Source organism: Diabrotica virgifera, chromosome 4 (genome assembly GCF_917563875.1).
Source record: "Diabrotica virgifera virgifera chromosome 4, PGI_DIABVI_V3a".
Lineage (NCBI taxonomy): Eukaryota > Metazoa > Arthropoda > Insecta > Coleoptera > Chrysomelidae > Diabrotica > Diabrotica virgifera.
The window spans coordinates 85,240,455-85,258,985 of record NC_065446.1 but is presented as its reverse complement, the minus strand read 5'-3'; the positions used below and the strand labels follow the sequence as shown (position 1 = coordinate 85,258,985).

The 18,531-nt window shown below is 33.4% G+C and overlaps 1 protein-coding gene across 1 annotated transcript in view; it reads left to right on the top strand.

Moving 5' to 3' along the window:
* LOC114328138 (general odorant-binding protein 83a-like) overlaps positions 1 to 17,141 on the top strand; it is a 63,166-nt gene extending 46,025 nt beyond the window's left edge. The window contains exons 3-6 of the mRNA XM_028276914.2: positions 10,175 to 10,263; positions 10,680 to 10,782; positions 10,870 to 10,934; positions 17,018 to 17,141. Of these exons, the coding sequence (XP_028132715.2) occupies positions 10,175 to 10,263; positions 10,680 to 10,782; positions 10,870 to 10,934; positions 17,018 to 17,035 (275 nt within the window). The 3' untranslated portion in view covers positions 17,036 to 17,141. The remainder of the gene's footprint in view (positions 1 to 10,174; positions 10,264 to 10,679; positions 10,783 to 10,869; positions 10,935 to 17,017) is intronic.
* Positions 17,142 to 18,531: the final 1,390 nt, after the last annotated feature.

Genomic DNA, 18,531 nt, shown 5'->3' with positions numbered 1-18,531 from the left:
GAAAAACCCATACATTCATGTCCAAACAAATGAGACTGACCTTTTCCTGGTGAACTGAAAATGTCCTCACACAAAACCCTTTCCTGCTATCCTTGGCTGCGATCAAACCTCGTCCTGGCTTCCAGTGATGTTCTCCTTTGAAAAACTAGCTCGAATAGCTCTCATTCCTGCTTTTGTCGTGATGCTGTGTTCTACCTTTTTCGAAACTGCTATCAGCTACCGGGACACTCTGGGCTCAAGGAGGTTCTTTTACTCTCGACCTGGCCTACTTCTCGTTCCACGATAGATACTCCACACTCACGGAACTACCGGCTTTCTCACTCCTCGAACACTACCGTCTACTACTCGACTTCACTTCTCCACAGCTCAAAACATTCTGATCCCACTTTGTCATTCATTCACCTACTTTCTCAATATCCCTTCCAGATTCACAAATCAACCTTCCACCACCAACTCTCATTCTCAGTATTCCTCAAAAACCAATTTTTAATCTTTCTAAATATGCTTAATGGATTTCAAAAGAAAATATTTAATTCCCATTCTAAAATCACTTTCTACTATTTACAAATTTTAATGACCTATTCTCTCTTTCAAATGAGTCTTATTTAGCATAGGCTAATGATCGAAACCTTCCGCGAAAAACGATAATGAACTATCATCTATTTCACTGAGTTTTATTTAGCATAGGCTAATAATAATAATAATAATAATAATAATAGCTTTATTGCCCAACAGTTTCCCATTTATAGGACAAATACAGAAAAAAAATCACATAATTCATTAGTATAACATCTACAAAGTAATAGTAGAGACCTAATCTAAGTAAAGAGAAGCCATTTTTAACAAATCATTAAGTGAGCACGAAAAAATATCACAATGATTGCAAATACTATTATAATTCTTACACATGACAAAAAGAGGCGATTTAACTAATATATTTGTTCTTGCTCTTGGACACTTAAATAAAACGTTTGATCTAGATCTAACTCGAGGAACGTTGAAATTAATTTGTGCTAATAAATCACTACAGTCAATACTGTTATATAATAATTTATACAAAAATGTTAATGAACTAATTTCTCTCCTTAATTCTAAACTAACCATGTCAACTCTACAACATAATGTATTATTATCACATCCACGGTTAGGATAGATTCCATCAATTTTAAATATCAGATATTTTATAAGTTTTCTCTGTACTTTTTCAATATCTTTTTTATAACAATTATATATAGGATACCAAACTAAACTGCAATATTCTAATTTTGGACGTACTAGAGAATAGTATAATAATTTTATTGGTGTTATGTTGGTGAAGTTTCTGCAATTCCTAATAATGAAACCGTACATTCTCATAGCTTCAGAAACTTTTTGTTCAATATGCAAATTGAAAGTTAACTTGCAGTCAAAAATGACACCTAAGTCTTTGAGGCTATTACATTTTTCCAAAACAGAGTTCTGAATTATATAGTTAAAGTTAATTGTCGTCAATTTCCTGCAAAAACTCACTACTTTACATTTTGCAGAATTTAATAGTAGTTTGTTATTAGTACACCATGTATCAATAGCAGTTAAGTTACGCTGAAGTTCTAAACAATCGCCAATAGTGTCGATCTTACAGAAAATTTTCAAGTCGTCCGCAAAACACAATTTTTTACAGTTAATTTCTTGAAACAAATCATTAATATAAAGTAAAAATAATAACGGTCCTAGATTGGAGCCTTGCGGAACACCAGACTTAGACAGAATTAAATCTGACTTAAAGCCATTATAGAATACATACTGTCTCCTTCCTATTAAATAACTACCAAAGAATTTAATTAAATTAACAGAAAATCCTAAATTTGATAACTTGGATAATAAATACGGATGAACCACCTTATCAAATGCCTTCGAGAAATCTGTATATACGACATCAATTTGTCCTTGTTCATCTAATACTTCAGAAATAAATTGTGTCATCATTACCAGGTTTGTGACGGTAGATCGTTTATCTATGAATCCGTGTTGAAAAGGTGCAATATAGCCGCGAACACACGGATATATACGATTATACAGAACAATCTCGAAAATCTTTGAGAAGTTACACAACAGAGAGACAGGTCTGTAATTAGATATATCAGATTTAACTCCATTTTTAAATATAGGACATACTTTTGACTCTTTCCATATTTCAGGATATTTTCCAGTTTCCAAAGACAAGTTAAACAGTTTTTGAAGCGGTTTGACAAATATTCGTGTACAATCTTTAACTAGAAATGCTGGAATCTTATCTGGACCAGTCGTCATTTTATTTTTTAATCTTTTAAAAGCTTCCAGAATTTCATTTTCTTCAAATTTCAAAAAATTAATGGTTGGTAAATTAATACCCTGAACGCTGATGTCCTCTGGTTCATTATTGTCAGTAGATACATATACTTTTTCAAAAAATGTTTTAAAAGCGTTGACAATATCCTGGGGATTATCAAAAGTATTTCCCTCATAGCACATTTCACCTGGAATTCGCGATGACTTATTTTTAGTATGTACATAAGACCAAAATGATTTTGTTTCAATGGTAATACTGTCTTGAATGTTTTCAATGTAATTGTTATATGCAGTTTTAATTTGCTGTTTAATAACTTTGCGCAATCTTTTAAATTCTATGTGATATATTTCGTTTCCTGTTTTTCTATACTTTTGACGGTTTTTGGCTTTGAGTTTAATATTTTTAATAATATCTGAGTGATACCAATTTGGATACTTATGTTTATAATTTTTGTATACCGGAACATATCTATCAACTATTGTATACAATATATTATAAAATTGCTTTAATGCTATATTTACATCATCGTAATTATCTAAAAAGTCCCAATTAGTTTGTAATAGTTCAGAATACAGAGAAGTGAAATTTGCTTTCCGAAAATTATACATTTTCGAATTAGAATTTGGTAAAAACCTAATTTCCTTTTTTCCCAAATTATTAATCTTTATCATAAGTGCAGGATGATTCGATGCATGATGATTCGATGCAGAATGATCGACCTTCCGAGAAGAACGATAATGGTACGCGTCATTCACTTTGTTTATTTTAAGCGCACTGTCCCGAGTTCCGTCTAAGCACTTCTTAAAATTAAATATAACAATTTGTTGTATACAGGGTGTTCTAAATTTATATGCCCGTGGTTGAGAAAATTGAAAATATTTTATATTAAATTGAATCCTGTTTACAACCATCAAAATTTAATTTTCATATCAAATAGAAATATAACAATACATTGTAAATAATTATGATTCGGGAGTGCTCCTAGTAGCATTTAACGTGTCTTGGTTTGTTTATTTCTACTGAATCTGGATTTTAAATTTAGTATAAATTTCTACGTATTATGACTGTTTCTTGTTGAGAATAAAGAAAAAACTTCACCAATTATGGTTTCATTTCGAAAACAACGCACACATCTTATGGAAAATATAATGTCACTCAAATTCAATAAAATTTATACGAATAGATCCGTTTTAATTTACCGATCAAATCTTATCATTGCGCCAACTCTCTATTTTCAAAAATAAGAGCAGAAATTGATACAAATAAATCTGAAATCAAATGGGTAGGTACATAAGTTAGAGAGAGAAAAAATATTTTAAACTACCCAGATTTTCGGTACTCCATAAATCAGCGGATTAGTTTCACTAATCCGCTTAGGCCCAGCGGGATTTAAGCTCTTATGAATAGCACTCGGAGCAATAATGATTGTAACTTTAACACTTTTAACACTTTATGGACTCCAAAAATGTGATTTCGATAAACTTTAATTGCAATTTGCGCCGTAATTAATCATAATTAAGAGTTGGCGCAATGATAAGATTTGATCGGTAAATTAAAACGGATCTATTCGTATAAATTTTATTGAATTTGAGTGACATTATATTTTCCATAAGATGTGTGCGTTGTCCGTATTATGACTGTTTCTTGTTGAGAATAAAGAAAAAACTTTACCAATTATGGTTTCATTTCGAAAACAACATAAGTCCACAAACTTTAAAACATAATATCAAAAAAATAAGCAACATTTAAACTTTTTTGGTCTTTCAGATATAGGTCTGGATCCCGCGTATGAAAAAAAAGTTGATTAATAGCAAGCTGAAAATTTGTTAATAGCTTAAGGGTGTCTAGTCGGATAAACTTTGATATATGGGAACACTGGAACAGGGGCAGTTTTAATTTTGGAACAGGTTAAAAATTTGAAACGGTCACACCACGAAAACGGCACATGTATTTTGTCCGACAGAACAGACTTAAACTCTTCGAACAGAGATTAAACTCTCATGCAAAAATTAGACTGCTATTTATCACCAAATGGGCCTTTTAATGAGTAGAGCATGTAGAATATGTCAAATGACAGGAATTATGACAGGTGATAAATAGCAGTCTAATTTTTGCATGAGAGTTTAATCTCTATTCGGAGAGTTTAAGTCTGTTATGTCGGACAAAATAAATGTGCCGTTTTCGTGGTGTGACCGTTCCAAATTTTCAACCTGTTTCACAATTAAAACTGCCCCTGTTCCAGTGTTCCCATATATAAAAGTTTATCCGACTAAACACCCTTAAGCTATTAACAAATTTTCAGCTTGCTATTAATCAACTTTTTTTTCATACGCGGGATCCAGACCTAATAGATGCATTTATAACCCATAATACTTATATAAAATATAGTATTACTATCAGAATCTCTAACTACTAATGGAAAGATTTTTACGTTTCCTGAAAAATTTACACATTGTAACATACAGTGCTTCCATAAAGTAACGCATAATTTCATTATTTCGTAAACCGGCGACTTTAAGGAAAATTTTCGAAACAGGTCGATTTTTATTTTTAAATTACAATTTTTTGGCATATTACATATCATACTAGTGATGTCATCCATCTGGGCTTGATAACGTAATCGATGAATTTTTTAAATGAGAATAGGGGTCATGTGATAGCTCATTTGAAAGGGTATTTAATTCTCTATTTACTAATACAAACAATAACATAATTATATATACAGGGTGTCCAAAAAGAATTCTTTAATTAAATTAATTGAGACAAAAAGAAAAATGTATGTAACTTATTTAATTCAAAATTCGTTTTACTTTTGTCAGAAAATTAAATGTTAGAGCTGCCATCCACCTGCCTCTTGGAAGTTTAAGATTACGCTTAAGCGAAAATCAATATTTAGGTTTTAAATAAAACATTTTTATGTTTGCTGGCACCAATAAAATATATTTAGAATTAAACAAATTACATACATTCATCTTTTTATACCAATTAATTTAATTTAAATAACATTTTTTGGACACCCTGTATAAATAATTATATTAACAATTATATTATTGAATAGAGAATTACATACCCTTTCAAATGAGCTATTACATGCCCTTTATTCTTATTTAAAAAAATCAACGATTACGTCATCACGCCCAGATGGATGACGTCACTAGTATGATATGTATGCCAATAAATTGTAATTTAAAAATAAAAATCGACCTGTTTCGGTATTTTTCCTGAAAGTGTCCGGTTTGTGAAATAATGAATTTATGCGTTACTTTATGGACGCACTGTATATTGTTTCGCAATGACCCATTAAATTATTATAAATGCAATTAACCATTGACCATGTCATGAAAATGGCAATATAAAATTAATTTTTCAAATGTCAAACTTTAAAATTTGTTTTTGTTAACAAAAAAATAATTTAAATATCTATTATGAAATTCGTTACAAACAAAATCTGATATTTCAACTAAACGAAACAAAATACACAATAAAAGTGAATTATTAAACTCATTCAGGGACCCGTTCAGACAAAAGAGCCTACAACTGGTTTTTACCTGAGTGCGAGTGGAAGACTTGTAACGTGAAGCGATCGATATTATGTATCTAACTAGGTACTGTCTTTTCCGTAAAAATGTATATCTTGGCAACATCCTGTTGTTGCCAAAGTGATGTTTAAGCAATGTTTTTGACCTACGGGGGTCAAATTGTCGTTATAGTGTAAGGAATAAAATATATAAATAAATCGGATTACTGAAAATCCGACAACGGTGCCAAGCTTAAAGAAGTGTACTAAGCGAACATTCACGGATTATACCTAGAAAATGATAGCATTTCTAGGTGATGCCAAATGACTGCAACGTGAAAAGATGCCAATTTAATAGCGGGATGTATATATATATATATATATATATATATATATATATATATATATATATATATATATATATATATATATATATATATATTATAAAATGCATCGTTTTTTCATTATTTAAGATTGACTACTTAGATTTGAGTACTAATAGCATTGTATAACTAGACCATTGTGTAAATAAACAATGCTAATAGCTGAAAAAAATATACATTCAATCACCTATCACTTTTAATTGGTTCTAAATGGTTTCTCAAGTAAGGAATATATTCAATTTTTTATTAGGGTAACGGGTACAGTGATTGGCCACTTAAGGGATTTCAAATTGAATGAAAATTGTAAATTGGTATATTTTAATGTAAAATATTTTGTAAGGGTTTTTTAATAACAATGACACATCGAATTTTATAAAAACTCAGGTTATTTTAGTAAAAATAATAATGTACATAAAAAATTAACACAACTTTAAAACCATTCAAAATTACACAGTTATTGGCCATGCAATCATAGTTATTGGCATATAGAATTACAGTTATTGGCCACTCATAAAATTCCTAATTTTCTTTTTTTGTTTGTGCAGTTAGGGCACACAAAACTATTTAGATTTTCAATTTCTTGTTTTTTAACACAACTACCAATATGGGAGCCTCTGACACAAAATAAACATTTTATTCCAACTTTTGATTTAGAAATATTTTAGGAACAAGAATAGCACAATCCTGTATACAAAACATTATTATTTACAGATATGTTGGTGTTGTCTGATTGTTTCACCAATATATCTGAGAATATTTGAATTTTTTCATGTTCTGGATATCCCCCTGTTTCGAAAAACAACTTTCTTTTAGCCGACTCACCAGCACGTTTTTCTTTGCTGGTTTCCAAATTTGTACATTTGCTTTGGGAAGTATTCCTCAAATTTGATGAATTCTTATTGTTGGAGACATCAAATGATACATTATCAATTGAGGGCAGAATAGCGTTTTCCTCTACAGAATCAGGAAATTGGTTCCGTGGCAGTTCATGGTTTTCTTTGGCGTTAATCACTTCTGGTATATGTACTCTAACTCCACTTCTCAAAGTAGTGCTTTTAATTGTATGATCAAGAAGTGTGTCTGATTTAAAAGTATTTGGATCTACAATATCACCTGTATTTAGTGTAACATTTTCTTTATTCTTCACAATATTTTGACATTTTTTGCTCTCGGAATTGGCTCTTGTGGCAATTTTTTTTATTACTTTCTTCTTGGTTTCTTTATTTTGTTTACCTTTATTGTTTGCTTTTGCGTCAATTCGCTTTTGTTTTCGTTCTAATTTTATTTTTTCTTGTTCGTTTTTCTCTTCAATTTTACGCCTCTCTGCATTTTGACGATCTGAAGAAGTGAGCACGAAAGGCAACCGTTCTGTTTGCTTTTTACCCTTTCTTTCTGAGGTTTTTGGCCAAAAAAGAATTTGTCAATTGAGGTGTCAATTTCTTTATATAATGAGTTGTCTTGATTTACTAAAGGCAGATTATCGGATGTCGATTGAATATCTAAAGTCATTGTATCTTCTGTGACAATAGTATCTTTTTGTTTGGATTTTCTCGTCTAAACTTTAATACTGCCCGGTTCCAATTTGCCTTTAATGGTTGAAATGCAGCAACATCTGCAGGCTGTATAATTCTGGTCGCATTGGGATATAATGCCACTAAAATAATTTGTAACTTTGAGCATAATTCACTGGTTTGAATGGTTAAGTGAGTTTTATGTCCATCAACGAACAAAATGACTGGAAATTTAGTGTTTTTTACAACTAGGTACTTATATAAGACGTTTCCTATGTATTCATAGAAGTTTTCATTCTTCATCCATCCCGTATAGCTACAGCCTATGCCCCATTCTCGAGGAACTGAATTTATAACATTGCTAGGAAGTCGTTTGTATGGGTAAATAATCATCGGTGCTGTTATTTCTTCAGATGCTGCAAACCTAAACATAACCGTCAAATTAACTTTGGAGTGATGTTCTATTTGATATACATTTTTGCTTCCCTTTACAGCCAACACTCGTTTATTTTTGGGACACAAGAGGAAGCAGGTTTCATCCCCATTAAAAACACATGAAGGGTCTTGAAGAATATCAATGTAAAGTTTACGGTGTAAATATTCTTGAACACCGGTGAACCATTTTCTGATATCTTTTTCAGACACAACTGAACTTGCTGCTGTTACCGCTTCTGGAGTTCGCTCGCTTAAATCTGGATGTCTCTTTAAAAAGGATCTATACCAACCTCTTCCAGGCCGATTGTCAGTAAAAGGATTAGCACGTGGATTTGCATCAAGAAAACCTTTAACCGAGTCTTGTATATTTTCCACTCTTACTGAAAAACCTTTGTCTTGGCATGTTACGATCCAATTCTTTAAACGATTCTCTTCCTCCAAAGAAAGAATAAGATTGGGACCAAGGTTAGTTTTTTCATTAAATTTTTCGCTTGCTCTAAACTGCAGTGTTGCTCTTGGCACATTAAATTGTTCAGCGGCTTTCCGTTGGCTCATGCCATTTTCTATGGCCTGAAAAGCAGACAAGATCTTGTTCTGTATATTTTTTGTGATACGTTTTATCTTTCCGGATATTTGGCATTTTTTATTCTAAAAATAAAAATCATTTAATAGTATCTAATAATGTTATCTACAATACGGACGTTTCAAATTTGATTCAGATTGCCCGCATTGGCATTAATTTTATAACAACTAAAATAATTGTAATTTTATAAAAACGAATCCGGACAAAAAAATATAGGTATTCTTATTACACATTACAGTTATTGGCCACCCTGTGGTTTAGTGATTGGCAGTCGGCCAACTACTAGTTATTGCCATAAAAAATAAGAAAACATGCTTGAAATATGTTGTGTTGGGCCAAACTAAGCTAAAAGAGCCTAAATTATAATAAATATTTTAATTTAAAGTAGGTACAGTAATTGACCGGTAGGCCAATCATTATAATGCGGACATATTTAAGATACAGTGCTTGGCCACTAAAATTTACCGCCAAAAATTATAACCTTACTATTAAAACCACCGATAACGTAAGATGTACCCCACTAAATCATCACAAAACATTAATATAAGCAGATACACAATATTGTTAGCCAAGATAACTCACCTCATGAATGGCCTTCCTTAACAAATTCTTTAAAAAACTCTTAAAACTGGATGCACCTGTTAAGCTTCGAACAACACACGCTGTCACAACTAGACAATATAAACTGAGAGAGATAATGGCTAGACCAAATATATAGCAATGTTGCCGAATTGCAATGCAAATACATTTATTTCCTTATACTTTCTAAAAATCTTAATATTTCGGATTTTTGTGAAAGTGGCCAATCACTAGTGACCGGCCAACAACTGTACCCGTTACCCTACCTTCAATTTTGGTAAGTATAACTTTTTTGATAAAACTTATAGTTTTTGAATTATTTATGAAAAACCGCTTTACACCATGCATTTTTTTCAGGAAAAACTCAAATTTTTGATCTTTAATAACTCAAAAAGTATTGATTTATTTTAATAACTTGATATAAAAAATTTTGCTTAGAATTTGTCTATCTATCGATTTGTGAGGGTTATTTTTAATTAAATAATTTTCTCCCCGAGAAGGGGTGGCATCCACTCCCAGGGTAACAGGGCAAGTTGGCACCATATCAGTTTTGTTTCTTGAGGTACGCTTTAACTGCTCACCAATTTTCATGCAAATCGATAGAGGTTCAACGAAATCGAATGTAAAAACCTTTAGTAACTGCACTAATTTTCCCTTTTCATACCTTATTGCTACTTTCTGTATCCACTGAGGTGTCAGCCTGAAAGGGATCATAATTATCAATATACAACGGACGCAATTCACAAGACATACTCCATATTACTTATGACGATGACTTTTGGGCTCTAGCTCTCGGTCTATTAGGTTTATTAAACTGATAATTCAAAGTTTTTAACAGCGACTATGTGTTTTTTACAGATATCTTTGTCGGAATAAAAAGTGGAGATTTTGTTCCAGATCCCAAACTAAAATGTTACTTGCATTGTTGCTTGAATGAACTTGGTCTGGTAAGTGTGAATATTTTAATTCAATTTTAGTTATAATATCTCACGGTCCTCCGAAAGTGGCAACAGTAGTTGTCGATTTAGTGGATTTTAGTTTCGTAATAAACTTCAAATAATTAGGGTATTGCGACTGAGAAAATTCAACAAACTTCAAAAATAAGTATTAAAAAGCTAGTTCATACATGTGATAGTGGTTACAAAAATAACATTAAACCCAGTTCAAGGAAAAAAAAAGCTTAAAAAAGCTTATACAGATATTTGAACTCATTGATTTGATCTTATATAGTTCTTAAAGGTGTATGAGGGGTAGCTGATCAAAAATCCATGAGGATGTACAGTTGATTTTGCTTCGTTTTTTTAAACAATCTTAAAAAGTGAAAAAAAATTTTTGCCTATCAAATTCGTTATGTTGGTTACAGATAACTGATGATGGAAAAGTTGACGTGGAGAAGTCTATAGCTAGTTTACCCGATTTCATGAAGGATTATGCTACCCCAGTATTCGTAAAATGTGGCAGTCAAGGTAAAGTTTTTGTGTCTTTTCCTTATTTTATATAATTTATTTTTGTATTACTTGTGCATAGGTACTAAAACATTTGATATATTTCAGCTGGTACAGATGTATGCGACGTCGTATTTAATACACTGAAATGCTATTATGAAATGGATAAAAGGGTAAGATTATTTTATCTTCTTAAACATGATAACAGTCATTTATTTTTTTCACCTTTTCACATATTTTTTCAGTCACATATTTTCACATGTTCTGAAGATATTCCCTTGTGGTATATTTATAATCAACTATTCTAAATAGTAAATAAGCTACAATTTAATTTAAAAAATGATTTTATTAACGTTTATTTATTTTGTTTTGACAACGACATCCGATGTGGACGTCGAAACGTTAATAAAATAATTTTTTAAATTAAACTGTGGCTTATCTCCCATTTAGAATAGTTCATTATATTTAAATATGTTTTGATCTCAGATCTCTAAAGACCCCAGTCTCTATAATTTACTACAAGTCTGTCATTTTGATATCTAGTTAATAACTTGTTTTCACTCATTTTATAATTCATCAGTACTATTGGGTCAACTTTTATTTTTCAACATATCAAATTTACTCAATACCTTTAAAATTTATTTGCTTAGAAAATTACAATAATTAATTTCTCCAGTCCTAGATGTTTGTTAAGATAAATGTAGACATATTATTTTCTAAGCCTATTAGTTGTACCCTAATGTTTTCAAAATTATTAGTTATTTTCCACAAATTTTTCCATATATTTTCCACATAGGTATATCGCCGAAAATGCTCACTGTGGTTTTGGAATATACAGGGTGGGGCATTAGTGTGACAAAATCCAATTACTCGTTTGCCGAAAGAGATAAGAAAAAAATTATTTAGGTAAAAGTTGGGGCACGGATAGGAACACAATTTTAAAGTATGTTTAGATATACAGGGTCACCCGTATTTACAGGGTGACACAAAATTATGTTTTTTTATAGGGAGCACCCTGTATATTTTTACATTTTTGGATTCTCCTCGACGTCTTCCTTCTTAAAATGTAGGGTTATTTTAATATTACACGAGGTAGTTTAAAAGATAATTACGTTTTTTTGTTAATTTCGTAGCAACATTCACACCCTGTAGAACTGTAATGATTTGACATCAATTTCATGCACCTAATTTTTGTTGCAATAAATGTTTGGATTAAATAATCACGAATAACTCAAAAATTAAAGTACTTAGGTATAGGGAATGCTTAAGAAATAAAAAAGTACCATACAATATCATTTCATTAGAATACTAAAATACAGGGTGTTCTATTTAATAAAACTCAAAAAATACTCATTCCGAGTTTTGACCAACCGAGTTTTGATAGGGGTAGTTTCTGCAGTTTATTTTCAAGGATAGGGGTAGTTTCCTCAGTGGTGTTGTAATAATCATATATATTTATGAAAAACCCTATTGATGGATCATATATTCATATGGGTCAAAAAGCAAATAAAAAAAAATTTTCAACCCCCCCTTTATTTATTTTTTTTTTGGCTACAGGAGTTGCATTAAGAAATCGCTTTTGATGTCCATACATGGGTAATAAAAACGTGCACAAAATGATATATGAAGCATTTTAATAAAGGGCATGGTGTGTGAAGGAATCCAAGAAAATCACTTTCTTTATTAATTCTCCTTTTTTTTGAGGTTGTTCCCGAAAAAATGGTGGTGCATTATAGAAATTTGTAAATAACACCAGTACATGGATAATCGCTGAAAGTTTTTTTAATCTAGCGTAGGCGGTTCAGATGGTATAAAAAGGGGTTTTTTACAATGGAACACCCTGTAATTAAAAAATGGGCAACTGCCCTTAAATAAAACCTATGCCAAAAAATTAGCCACTTAGTTGTGATTAATTCCCCTACGTTTTTTTTTAATTTTCAATACAGTTAAGAAAAAATAATTTTTTTTATAAACATCTTTTTTAAAAACTTACCAATTTTGGGGCGCCACCCCCGCTAAACGGTGGGTGATAGACATATGCTGTCGCAAAATAAATAGTAGGAAATATAGTCCTCTTCATTTTACTATTAAATAAATTTTTTGAAAAACGTACAGGAAGGGCTACGTTTCGCAAAAACCACAAATTACCCCCTTTAAAGGGATGAAAAGGGGGCTTTCGGGGCGAAATTTTTTAAGAAATGGGTAGTCTCATAATAAGCACACCTTCATATAACAGAAAAGAAAGGAAACCCGACTTGTGTCCATTTTGCTAGGTTCAACCTCTGTTTCCTACAATAAAGGAGAACAGTGCAAATGTTCCGTTATCTCAAAGCGCGATAGAGCGTGCTATGTTGGGCGTTTCACTACGAGACAAGATCCCAAACCGCCAGTAGAGAGAGTAGCAACACTGAAATGGAAATGGACAAGTCACGTAAGCAAGCAAGCAAACAATTTGATTCAACCCGACCTGTGGGAGATGTCCACCCTATCGAAAAAGTACATTCGGGTGTAACAATTCATTGGGGCGAGGTGTTTTGACCCGAGTTTAAAACAGGGATTACCCCACCTCGCTCCAATGCCCCAGGCCATCCCTTCCCCCCCCCCCCATAGCACGCTGATGCGCGATGGGGGCACAACTGTCCTAGCCAAATGCTCTTCACAATGGAATCCTGGGTAATAAGATTCCAATGTGGTGCCCTAATCGAATAACAAAACTAGGTCAGCGTGAAGCGCTCTATGCCTTTTTCTTCTATTTACTTATCCGCGGTACTAAAATTGCTTGCTTGGGCCCCAAGTCATTGTACCAAGCCCCACTGAGCTCGGTCCAATGACATGGTGCTCAAGAATTTTATGATTTTTTTGTTTTTTATAATTTTTTTGGTGGCTTACGCCTTTTTTTTGTGTTTTTTTTTTGTTTGGCTTGCGCCTTTTCCTCTATTTTCTTACTTGTCGTTATGTTGGACCTACGCTTGGGTTGTGTGTTTCTTCGGCACTTGGTGTTTCGAGCTACGAACTGACTACTACTTTCACTTTTACTTTTCTTTTACTTTGTCACTCTTTGTTTGCTTTATTCTATTCACTTTATTCTACTATTTGCTGTTTAGGACGTTTGTGCTTCCATCGGTGGAACGCGTCATACCCTAGCATCTCTCGCAGTATGTGACTTGGGTGGTGCTCCAGCTCCGCGAATTTGACCCTTGCCTTATCTTTCATCATTTCGGTGACACTCACCTGTTGAAAATCTCTAAATAGGAATCTTTCTGCGACGTATCTTGGGACTCTGGCTGCCTCTCTTAAGCTGCTGTTGTGGACCGCTTGTATCTTCTTTTTGTGGGTGTTGCGTACTTCTCCCCATGCGAGAGATGCGTATGTTAATACGGGTAATATTATGCTATTTATAAGTCTTAACCTCGTTTTTAGTCTTAGTTTACTTTTTCTTCCTGTGAGTCCTCTTAAAGTTGCTCTCGCCGTGTTGGCCTTCTGAACTGTGGCTTCTACGTGTTTTTGGAAGGTTAATCCTTTGTCCATGATGACTCCCAGGTATTTAGCTTCATTTTTCCACTCTATGGGGTTGTTCAGCACCGTCAGCTGTTCTTCTGGCTGTTGTCTTCCTTTCTTATATAGTACCGCTTGCGTCTTTTCGGAGTTGATGGCTATCTTCCATTTTATACACCATTCCTCGATGTCTTCTAACGCTGTTTGCAGGTTGGTCACTGCGATGTCTACGTTTCTGTGTTTGGCCGCTATCGCTGTATCGTCGGCTTAGAGGCTCATCAGGGTACCTGGTGTTCTAGGTACATCAGCTGTGTATATTGAGTACAGCAGGGATGACAGGATTCCGAGCTCGGACAGGACTTGTCCTATCCGAACCCTGAAACTCCGGCCGCCTAAGTACGAGAAGATCAACCTCGTCATCGCTCCGCTGTACCCATAACCTCTCATTTTGTATATGAGCCCTTTGTGCCATACTCTGTCGAAAGCTTTGCTTACATCCAGGAATGCTGCTTCAGTGTACTGCTTGTCGTTGAATCCAGCTGCGATGTACTCAGTTAATCTGAGTACTTGTAGTTCGCTGGAGTGCTCTGGTCTGAATCCGAATTGAGCTTCTGGGATTATCTCTAATCTGTTTGTTTCCGCTTGCAGTCTGCTGAGGATGATTCTTTCCACTATCTTGCTGATCGCTGGGAGTAAGCTGATTGGGCTGTAGTTCTGCGGGAATGTGTGGTTCTTGCCAGGTTTTGGGATCATGACGACATGGGCCTCTTTCCATCTGTTCGGGAATCTTAATATCGCGTTCACTATGTTTGTAAAATACACTACAGCTCTTATGGGCAAATACTTTATGGCTCTATTTGTATTTCGTCTAGACCAGGCTCTTTTCTCGGTGAACTATATCTTATATGTTCGTTGATTCCTTCCGGTGATGTTGGGGGAATGATGTCTTCTGGGTCCTCTGGTCTTTCTTCTTGCTCTTCGACTTCTTCCATGAAGTCTACGTCCTTGTCTTGGTGGAAGTTTAACCTGCATTTTCTTTCGAGTGTGGACCTCATCACCTCTGCCTTTTCTTCGATGGTATACACCATGCCGTTTTCTCCATGTAATGGGGGGATGAGTTTTCTGTCATTCTCATCATTTTCTGGAGCTTCCAAACATTTTTCATGTTTGAGTCTAGTTCTTCCATCTCTTCCCGTGTGGATCTCGTGTCTAATTCCCGAGTCGAATTCGTCTTCCCGTGTGGATCTTGACTTCTTCCTCTGTTGTGCTGTTTCTAATTGCTTCTTGGATCTTAAATGATATTTTCTAGCTCTAGGACTTTTTATTCTATTTGTTGAGGGTTATTTTTATAACTGGCACTATGTTTATTCCTCCATTCGCTAGTCTTTTGTAATTCGTCCACTTTATTTTCTTTTTTATTCTTTTCGGCGGGTTTGTTTCTTCCCATGTTCCTAGTTCTAGTAGGGGTTGTGATCTGTTGTTCCTTCGTTCATGGTAATTAGTTCAGCTTGTAGTCCTAGGTTTTTAGCCACAACGATGTCTATGTGGGTGCGAAGTCCATTTCCTGGGAAATGTGTTGGTTCTTCTAGGCCCATTGCCACTATGTCTTCATTATTTTCTATATAGCTATTTAGTAGTCGTCTGTTTCTGTTCGTAGCTCTATCGTTTCAGTTGGGGGATCTTGCATTCAGGTCTCCTATTATAATCGATGTTTCAGCGATGTTTAGGAACGCATCTAGGTCATCGTCCATTAATGGGTCTCGCGGTCTTACGTAGGCTAACGTTATTCTGACTACACCTTGCCTCATTTTCACTTCTATTGTTTTTGCCTCCATGTTTACAAGTGGTGGGGTTGTGAATCTTGTGTGTTTAATTCCCTTCTTGACTAGGATGGCCGTTCCTTCTGATCTTCTTGTGAGGTCGTTCCTATATACATCGTACCCAGGAAACTTTAGGTTAAAGTTGTTTGTAAGCTTGGTTTCCTGTATTGCTACGATGTCCATCTCGTATCTGTTGGCGAGTTCGTCCATGATATTCGGATTTGCTGATATGCCGCCCGGATTCCAGGAGCCTATCCTCAAGTATCCCCTGTCTGCCTGCATTACTTTTGTGTCTGCCTGGTGCCTCGGATAACTTCTTGGACTACCTTAGTCACTATGCTGGTGACCATTCTGACTAGGTAGTCTTCGTCTTGGGGGATCGCTGTGTTGTTGGGCGATCGCTGTGTTGCGATCGCTGTGATCGCAAGTCACGTAGCTCGAATGACAGATAATATATGGACAAAGCGGATACTGGAATAGAGACAAAGAAATGATGCCTACCGAAGCAGAGGTCGTCCTCTGCACGTTGGACTGATGATCTAAAATATTGACATCGAAATTGGATGCAAGAGGCACAAAATCGAAATAGATGGAAAATTATGGGGGAGATCTATGGCCAGCAGTGGATAAGCGAAGATTGAATGGTGACATATTTTTGAGTAGATTTATTTTCAACCCCTTACAACCCGAACAATCAATACCTTATCTTACAACCCCAATATCTTAAAATGAAGATAAAAATTGTGACATTCTTCGAACTTAAGCTGTTCGATGATGGTTGGGAGGAATTATTGTAATCCTAGTAAATAGAAAACCGTCTAACCTAAGATCTAACGGCAATAATGTTAATCTATGTAATAAATTATTATTATTTTACTAGAGTTACACTAGAATTTTTTATATTGCATTATATCGCTTCTAATTTTTAGTTTTTTTTTCAGGCGTTTGTTTTACCATAGAAAAATTATGGGATATAGAAACTGTAATTTTTTTTGTATTTAGTTCTTCAAAGTGGTATTATGAAAAAAGTTTTTGGATTTTTTACTTAAATAAATGTTTATTTTATTTAGTTTCTTATTTAAAATCAACAGCAGAATCGAAATAAATTGTTAGAAGGCATAATCAAAACTGCGTACATCATATTTTTTTGCCAAAATTGCTTGAAAATAACTCTAATAATAATATTTGAGTTATCCTTTCACTCAAAAAGGTCCGAAACATTGTTTAAATAATCAAAATGTCAAACAATGGAGAAAAATTGGATTTTTTTTTTCGTTTTTTAATTATAACTTTAAAATTATTCATTTCCTAGAAAAGTTGTACTGCCATAAAAGTTGTATAATTAAAGCTACAATATAGGATTAGTTAAAAATTTTAAAAATTGTCACTATTGTTGCAAAATATCAATTATTGCGAAAAAAAAACAAGTATTCAAATTTTACGTTTTTCAACCATTTATGCTACACTTAGGATCTTCATATCTCATCCAGAAAAACTAAATAATACTGTAAATTTTATTAACCTTTAACTACACGCGTGGCGTACTTTGTGCGCCACAAGAAAATACACTTAAAAACAGCGGATTTGTTTAATTTTTTTTGAAAAAATACACTTAGTTGTTTGTTATAAACCTTATTCGGCATCAGTGAATAATTGGGAGTTCCTTTTCAGTAAGCCAATTAGGATTTATAACTGGAATCATGGAATAACTGGATTCCATGATAAATAAAATTACTAATAAAAAATTTTTTTAAATGTGATTTTTTACAGGAGAAAAAGTATTGTTTACAAAGAAAAATATATTTTTTTCCATAATGACTAAAAAACAATTAAAATATGTACTTATATTACGACTTATAGTAATATAATCCTGGGGTATATTGTCCACCACCGGAAACAACAAATAATAAAATGTAAATTACGATCTTTCCAGAACGCCGATTATAACGAAACTACAACCAAATTGTAAAGCACATTCCAGTGATAGGTTAGAAAAATAAGCAGGTCAAAAATTAAATTTTTAAATATATTTCCAGTAGAATTCTTATATCTGGCGTACAAAGTACGCCAGCGCGTGTATTTAAAGGTTAAGATCCATTTAATAGATTTTGCAAAATAAATTTTGCAATCCAGCTTTCGCAATAGATATTCATTTTTTCAAAATGTTACAGGACTGAAAATAGCGCAGACAGAAAGTTTATTTTTTTTTACGTATAAAATAACACTGTACCTTTCACCTGCAATTTGCAAAACTAAAATCAGTTAACAACCACGACGTCAGGAATTTTTTTAAATAAACATTAATTTTTGGTGCTACGCGCAGGACAGCAGATACGTTTGCTCTCATTGGGCATTTGGGATCTTTGATAATGATTGATAAATTTTAACTTTTAGCACATTTCGATATAAATAAGTAAATTTGTTTATTGCAAAATAAAAACACATACTGTGTCCT